Consider the following 7500-nt stretch of genomic DNA (forward strand, 5'->3'; position numbering starts at 1 on the left):
GTTGAGTTCTTACATAACTCTAAATGGGAGCACACCAAGAGGACAAAGGAAGGGACTCATGTCGCCGACAGAAAAGATGTCTGTCTGCTCCACAGAGTACCACGTCTTCCTCTTTGTGGTTCTCTGGAAAAAGAACAATATGTTGAATGTTGTCCAATGCGATCAGAGAACTGCGTACATTTACGATAAAACACAAAGTAAACACTCTAGTTACGTCAACTGCCATCTCATTCGTAACCAAGATACTTTGTTTACCAGAAGACATGAGCAGTTACTTAGACATCCTTTTGAACATGTAATACAATACAGTTGACTCACTGAGTTGTTGCCAGGAATCTCTTCATGTCCCAGATGATGAGAACCAGAGGGAAACCAGATGTTGGCAAAGAACAGAGGCCTAATGTGTTTACGTATTTGCCTGAGAACTACACAAAGTAAAGCGACCTCGTTCCTGCAGAGATTTGGATCTGATACCAGGAGAGTTTGGTCCTAATACCAACCAGACCAGGAGCCACTGAGTACGGGTTTTGCCACCAGTTGAGAAGCACTGCTTTGGGCCTTGCTTTTGTCATTGAGTTTGATTGACCGTTAATTTGTGTTCATTTATGTCCGTAGATGATAATACATATTTATAGATGTTTTGTCGTTCCCTTTCACAGACCACCTCAGAGTGTCGTCGGTGTGAACTGCTCCAGCAGAAAGATGCAGAAGAGTTCCTCGGAGAGCTTGAAGGGACTCTTGAGAAGATAAACAGCGGCCCATGCCCCCCGGAGGACCTTTAATAAAAAGACACTTCATAATATGTTTTCCTCTTTGTGCATTTTCTGCAGAGATCACGGTTCAGGTGGTTGGAGAGAGAACTTTTAGAGTGAAGTTAGTGAAGTTTTAAGTGACTTCTTGAACTTAAATTTTGCTTTGAGCTTTAAACAGGAAGCTGTGATCCATTCAGGAAAGGAAACAGCATTCGTATTAAGGTGCTGGAGAAGACAAAGGAGGCACAACATGTCCAACTTTGTGGAGCAAAAGTTTTGAAAGTTTTTTTGTTTTGATTGAAAACGGCAAATCCTCTTCACTTCTGGTCCAACAAAGTGTCTCCGTTGCCCTGACAACAGCAAGGAAAGAGCAGACCAGGAAGCAGTTCAATGTGCCCGTTACCACGGAGACGGCCTAACTTTGTGAGGATCTGAAGAGCGTTCTGATACTTTGAGAACGCCTCCTGACCTTTGACCTCTGGACTCTGACGTTGATCGGCTCTTTTGAGTCCTCCCTTCAACAAGACAATTTTCCCTTTTGGCCTCTTAGCCACTAAATGCAAAGATAAGTTATCGATAACTAAAACAAGCGGCGACCTTGTACCCCGCCGGCGCCATGAGACGTTAAGTGTGGGATGTCGGCAACGTTCACACTTTTTTTTAATACTACCAAAGCTGTAAAGTGATCACGCAGCAGGGCGTGCAAACTGATAAATGTGCATGAAAAAACAAAAAAAATACATCAATATTCATACACTTTAATGTTGTCACATTAATAAAGCATTGATGACATCATTGTTTCTCTGTGAATTGATCACGTTAATAATAACATCTCACTGTGTGACACACAGTGAGATTTTAGTTCAGCGTGGCCTCTCGTCTTCTCCCAGCATAACGGTGTCTCGTATGCTTTTTAACGACAGCGTGACTTGTTTCCCACTAATCTTGGTTTTTGCATGTGGCCCCTCCCCCCATGCTCTGAGGAGGCTCCGCCCCTTTCCCCATTTGTGGAGAATTCTATGAATGTTGGATCATTAACTCCATCCATTTTGAGTCAGACTCGTCTTGCTGCTGTTTAATAGAATTGATTGTTTTTTTATATATGCGTTGTGTGTGTATTGTCTATTTAACTATCCATGCATCTATCCTTCAATGAGTGGCAGAGTGTGACTTAAATGTCAATACATTCAAGCAGTCAACTGAACTGCAAGTTATTAAACATTGAACGTTGCATTCGATTAAGAATGAAGAGATGCTGAAAATTTAAACAAGTTTAAACAGCAGGACGCGTCCCAACCTTTTTTCTGTTATAATTTTGCCAAATTTTAACATAAATGAAAGAATATTAGCGATATTTGACATTTACTGTAAATCATATGTGAAATGTCTGAAAGCTAAAAGTATCCAGAGCCGAGATCATCCGTTTGTGTCACGGTCCTTTGTTCGGTCTTCTGATTGGACCACACAAAGCTCCTCTTGCACCAAGAAGCTTGGTCAGATCTTCTTGCATCTCTTTTCAGCTCAACTGTACTGAGGGCTTGTGTTTTATGACATGGCTATTCTTATTATTCGCCTATAGGCTGGTTAGTAATAAATACTTTAGGCATAAACAAGTTTAAGATACTTTTGTTTTCTCACAAAACACACAAATGGTAGTCGTGCATTATAATTCAGAACCTAAAATCAGTCAGTTACATAAATAAATATTACTTCATTTACCATTGTCATGTTTTGGGACTGAAATAACTTCTGCAGGCAGCACCTTGTGTTATTGATTGATGACATTTTATTCCAGTTAAGATATGTTAATATTGTATCTCCTAAAATGTCAAAAATTAAGGTAAATCTACACAGTAACGTCTTCAAATGAGTTATTGCAAAATACTCCGTCTCTGTGGAATAAACAGCGAAAGAATAATAATGAATAAGACTCATTTCCTGATCGATGGGATCGATCTTAAACTATCCCACAAACGACAGCTATTAAAGAACTGATTAACAAATACAAACTGTTCCGGGATCAGTTCTGTGCGTTTTAGCACGCGCGCACTGCGTTCAGAGGCCGCTCTGCGCATGCTCAGCGGGCCTCGTGCCACACTCTTCCCCGCTCGCCCCCTCCCGTGCCGGGGGGTCATTATCGATCTTGTGCGGTGATCGATCATCAGCTCTCGGGCTTGTCCTTGTTGGGGCCCATGAACTCCACCCCGTCGATCGGGATGTCCTTCTCCTGAATGGCCTTCTGCACGCACCGCTGGTACTTCCGGAAGGTCTCGGTGCACGGGTCGCCGCTCCGGTCTCCCTTCAGGAACTTCTCCGCGAACCAGCGGTTAAAGCACTGGTCGTAGTCCCGCTTCAGGTCGTTGCAGGCCTCTCCGACGCTGTTCATCTCCGATGGCTCGAGTCCCGCGGCCGGCGGGAGAGAGGCTGGAGGTTTTCTCGAAGAAGACAGCCGCAGATGAGACGAGCAGCGCTGCGTGACCCTCTTTGAGCGGAGGGACGTGATTGGCTGAGTCGAGAGACCCATGGACCGGAAAGACGTCACGACGTAACAGAGATGTTCAACCGTGTAGGAGGAGCCACTCCCCAAGGAATCCAAACTCTTTATTTGTTGAAACCGAAGTTTTTTCTCTGCGTTTCGTGTGTGATCGTGTGTGTGTCTCTCTGTGTGTACGTGTATTCGACTATATGTGAGCAAACACCAAATTACATTTGGCTGCATGATTTTTTATTTTCCATCATTTTAGTTTCCTGCTAAAAAAAATCAGAGATTAAAAAAATGCAATAATTGCAATATTGGAAAGTACATTTATTGTTGGACTCTACAGATTTCTCTCCTTTTTCAGCTTTTGTTTACTTTCCCTCCAGTACACTTCAGAGGGAAAAATGTGTTTCTACCTTCTTCTTTTTATTAAAAATATTATTGAACCTGGGGCGATTCCCAAATCAAGCAGGAAATAATTTACATTAGCTTTACAAGCTGCAACTCACAAGTGAACTATAATTCAATAATGTGTTTTGAATGGGAAATATTCAGTATAAGTGAGTTTTTTTCATATATTTGGTGATTAAACTTTTTCAAAGTTTTTTTTTTAACTTATTATTATTATACACAATCCGTGTGTCTTTTAGATCGCGTTTCACTACCTGGTCTTTAATTCTCTTAGATACTGTCAAAGTGAGATGTCTTTCTCTTTTGACCCAAACACATCCCAAAAAACCCGCGAGAGATCGCGCAGCTTTCGGAAGTCTCGCGGTTCTCCAAGAAGCCGCGAGGAGCATCGGACTAATCGAAATAAGCTGGTATTTAATATTGTTGATCAACTAAGAAAAAATAAAACACAACCGGGATTTAACAAGGGTAAGTAGCATCCGTGGAGCTCCTCGGCTACCATTTGATCCTCAGTGTGCTAGAGATAAACATGCTAACTACATTAGCATGCTTTGCTAGGCCCCTCTGATTGTTGTGACCGGATGCTCGCGGGCTGCTAGCTTATCCGTTAGCCGCTCGACCATGTTTGCGTTTCGTTTAATTCAAACTTTATGTTAATTATTCGCGCCGCACGCAGTCCACCTCGTAGCTCCAAGATGTCTGACAGCGAGGACAGTGACTTTTCCGACAACCAGAGCGGGGCCAGCAGCGACGGAGAGGCCGAGGAGGTGAATGAGGTATGCTAACCGCTAAGCTAAGTGATGCTAGCCAAACGGAGGGGTTTCTCAGGGTAAACATTGGGATTTAATGGGGCTCAAAGTGGAACAAACTGCCAAAAGATGACCTCACGGGCTGGAGGACATGTTGCCAGTAGATGCATATCATACAGTTTACTTCAGCTCGTGTATGTGGAGTGATGAGTACACATTAAAGTACTTTTACTTTATCTGACAGGTTGTGTGAATTTAAACATTAAAATACGCGGTTATTGACGGAAAGGAATGTGGAACTCCACTGTTGGTGGAAATCTTTTTAATTAAAACATCTGCTGTTTCCCAAAGTGAGGAAGTTGCTATAATTGTAAAGGTTTGGAATGAGGGAAAACCGTGCTGGTTTCTGTACATCACTTCTTAAAGGTTTCTTAACTTCTTTGTTTTATGAACCACTGATTCAGGGAAAATCCATAATGAAAAGAGTCAATAGTTTAACTAAAAAAAAATTAACAAAAAAAATACTTTTACTTAAAGTAATAAAACGGTACTGACAGCATATATAATGGTTACAATACTACAACCTAATAGTTTTATTGACTCTACCCTCTGGCCAATCCCGTCATTGAACCATTGTTTAGTGAGCTCATTTAATTCTATACCATTTTTGTTGTATACATTTTACGTTTTTACATCCAATTTTATTCTGTGATATTTTCTCTGTGTTTGTGTACATATAAATGCTCCTGTAGCAAAACAAAATTCAAGTAACTAATCTATTTTTACTCACTTTCACTGATTTTATGGTATTTAAATACTCCACACACACACACACACACACCCACTAGGAGGAGACTGGGAGCCCTGTGGGCAGCGACAAGGTAGCAGAGGAGGAGGGGGAGGACCTGGAGGATGAGGAGGAATACGACGAGGAGGAGGAGGAGGACGATGACGATCGTCCCAGGAAGAAGCCGAGACACGGGGGGTTCATCCTGGACGAAGCCGGTACGATTCCACGACGACGTCGCCTTTTCCACCTAAAAAAAAAATGAACTAATCACTTTTTCCCGGAGGCCTCGTTTGTTTTACAGTGGGGGGGTTTAATTGTTTCTGTGTTCTCTGTCTAGATGTGGATGACGAGTACGAGGATGAGGAAGATCAGTGGGAGGAAGGTGCTGAAGACATTCTGGAGAAAGGTGAGGAACTGTGTGTGTGTGTGTGTGTGTGTGTGTGTGTGTGTGTGTGTGTGTGTGTGTGTGTGTGTGTGTGTGTGTGTGTGTGTGTGTGTGTGTGTGTGTGAGAGAGAGTGAGATTGATGTCAAGTATCAGACGTAGGAGACAGACCATGTGGCAACAGCATAATATGCATTGACGACAACACAGAGGGGGGGGGGCAGTGATGGCACGTAGGCCATGTTTACCAGACGGAAGAGACGAATACAGGAAGTAGACGTCAGGACGATGAAATGACGTAGAACAGGCAACATGGCGTAGGAGGTCGAGGACGTGTAGGCCATGAGGACGGGAGCTCGCTGACTGACAGGGCGTAGATGATGAAAAGGGGATGTAGCTATTGGGGACGGGGGTATGTCCTGCAGAGTTTTTCATTGTGAATGAATGTAAACGCTGTGTCTGAGATGGAGAAGCCTCCTCTGTAACTGCTGAGGTTGAGGGTTTGAAGCTGCCTCTTTAACTCTCTCTCTCTGTCTCACCGGTGCTCCTCTCTCGCCCTGCATGTCCTCTCCAGTTAACGGTAATTCTTCTCCAGATGCTCTCCTTGTTTTAACATCGATTTGTATCTGCAGCAGATGGAAAAACCGTTGTCAACCATCTGATAAAGTGTTAAATCCCCCCCCCCCCCCCGCCCCTCCATCAAGGCACAGCTGTATGTATGAGCACCACGCCAGGAAGCACAGAGAGTGAACTCCTATCCAAGTTAATTCAATTTAAATGACTATAAACACGTCAGCTCACTTTTTATTAGCTAAAGAAACCAGATTTGAGGACCTGAATCCCTCCGGGTCGTAACCCGGCATCCAGATGTTGGTCCTAAAGTCTCTTTTCAGTCATTGGGAGTGAATGTGCCGGCGCTGCTACCTGCTCGATGCATGGCTGCCATGGTAACGCTGCAGAAACAAAACACCAGGCGGCGTGCGCTGCGTTCAAAGACAACCCGACCTCGAGCCGCTAAACGGAACCAGTGGTTTGTTCCTGTTGATTAAACACTATCTTTGTTTCTGGTCTGAGGACGAACAGGTAGACCAGTTAACCCCAGTGGAACCTTGAGTACTTTTAACCATTAGGTTGGTGTTTTGTTTCTGCCGTAGTCTGACCTTTGACCCCTCACTGGCCACGTGTTGTTTCTGTGCTGTACAGTCACCATTAATCTTTTTTTTTTCTTCTTTTTTTTCTCCCATCATGCTTTGTGTTCTGCACTGATGATGAATGTCTCTTTGGCTTCTCTCCTCTTCACCCTCCTCCTCTTCCTCTCTTGGCTGCTGCTTCGCCTTTAACTCGTCTTGGTTTTCTTCTTGTTCTGTTTGGTTTTTGGTTGTTCTTTCATCCTCCTTTCATGACCTCTCTTCCTCCTCCTCGTCCTTCTTCATCATCCCCTCACTGTTGTACCGTCTCCTTCTTTATTTCCCTGATCTTTACCTGTGCTCCTCCTCTTACCTCCTCTTCCTCCCTCACTGGTCGGTCCAAAGCAGAAGAGGCTGAAGGTAATTCACTGTCATTTTTCTCTACATTCAATCCGTATCCCCCCGTGTGATTGTGAACTTTAACCCCGTGGTCTCTCCCTCTCAGTGTCAAACATCGACCATGTGGTCCTGGATGAAGACAACTCCGGATCCAGAAGGCTGCAGAACCTGTGGAGGTACCATACTTCTGTCTTTACCTCTAATCTTTACTCATGAGAAGTCTTCATGTGGCCCAACAGAAACAAACACATCAACTTTGTTTCCTCCTAACAAACTTCACACTGTTTGCTAAACCCAAGCACTTCATTCATTGTGTGTGTGTGTGTGTGTGTGTGTGTGTGTGTGTGTGTGTGTGTGTGTGTGTGTGTGTGTGTGTGTGTGTGTGTGTGTGTGTGTGTGTGTGTGTGTGT

At 43.7% G+C, this 7500-nt stretch overlaps 3 protein-coding genes across 7 annotated transcripts in view; 2 read left to right on the top strand and 1 right to left on the bottom strand.

Moving 5' to 3' along the window:
* The window catches only part of il15l (interleukin 15, like), a 7099-nt gene extending 4732 nt beyond the window's left edge, over positions 1 to 2367 (top strand). For all 4 annotated transcript variants that reach the window (XM_062560967.1, XM_062560968.1, XM_062560969.1 and 1 more), the window contains one exon: positions 660 to 2367. In XM_062560967.1, the coding sequence (XP_062416951.1) occupies positions 660 to 782 (123 nt within the window). In that variant the 3' untranslated portion in view covers positions 783 to 2367. The remainder of the gene's footprint in view (positions 1 to 659) is intronic.
* Positions 2368 to 2515: 148 nt separating this feature from the next.
* Positions 2516 to 3257, bottom strand: triap1 (TP53 regulated inhibitor of apoptosis 1). Its single transcript, XM_037473678.2, has one exon. It carries the CDS (start codon positions 3136 to 3138, stop codon positions 2914 to 2916), a length of 225 nt encoding a protein of 74 aa, XP_037329575.2. The 5' UTR covers positions 3139 to 3257; the 3' UTR covers positions 2516 to 2913.
* Positions 3258 to 3944: 687 nt separating this feature from the next.
* supt5h (SPT5 homolog, DSIF elongation factor subunit) overlaps positions 3945 to 7500 on the top strand; it is a 13271-nt gene continuing 9715 nt past the window's right edge. The window contains exons 1-6 of one of the 2 annotated variants that reach the window (XM_062560963.1): positions 3945 to 4110; positions 4319 to 4418; positions 5240 to 5396; positions 5519 to 5587; positions 7097 to 7111; positions 7197 to 7266. In XM_062560963.1, coding sequence (XP_062416947.1) covers positions 4338 to 4418; positions 5240 to 5396; positions 5519 to 5587; positions 7097 to 7111; positions 7197 to 7266 — 392 coding nt within the window. In that variant the 5' untranslated portion in view covers positions 3945 to 4110; positions 4319 to 4337. The remainder of the gene's footprint in view (positions 4111 to 4318; positions 4419 to 5239; positions 5397 to 5518; positions 5588 to 7096; positions 7112 to 7196; positions 7267 to 7500) is intronic. The other variant, XM_062560964.1, reaches the window with a different exon arrangement.

This window comes from Pungitius pungitius, chromosome 3, assembly GCF_949316345.1.
Source record: "Pungitius pungitius chromosome 3, fPunPun2.1, whole genome shotgun sequence".
Taxonomy (NCBI): Eukaryota; Metazoa; Chordata; class Actinopteri; order Perciformes; family Gasterosteidae; genus Pungitius; species Pungitius pungitius.

Excerpts from the sequence above, each read along its gene's own strand:
- triap1 (XM_037473678.2), bottom strand. The coding sequence starts at position 3,138 with ATGAACAGCGTCGGAGAGGCCTGCAACGACCTGAAGCGGGACTACGAC.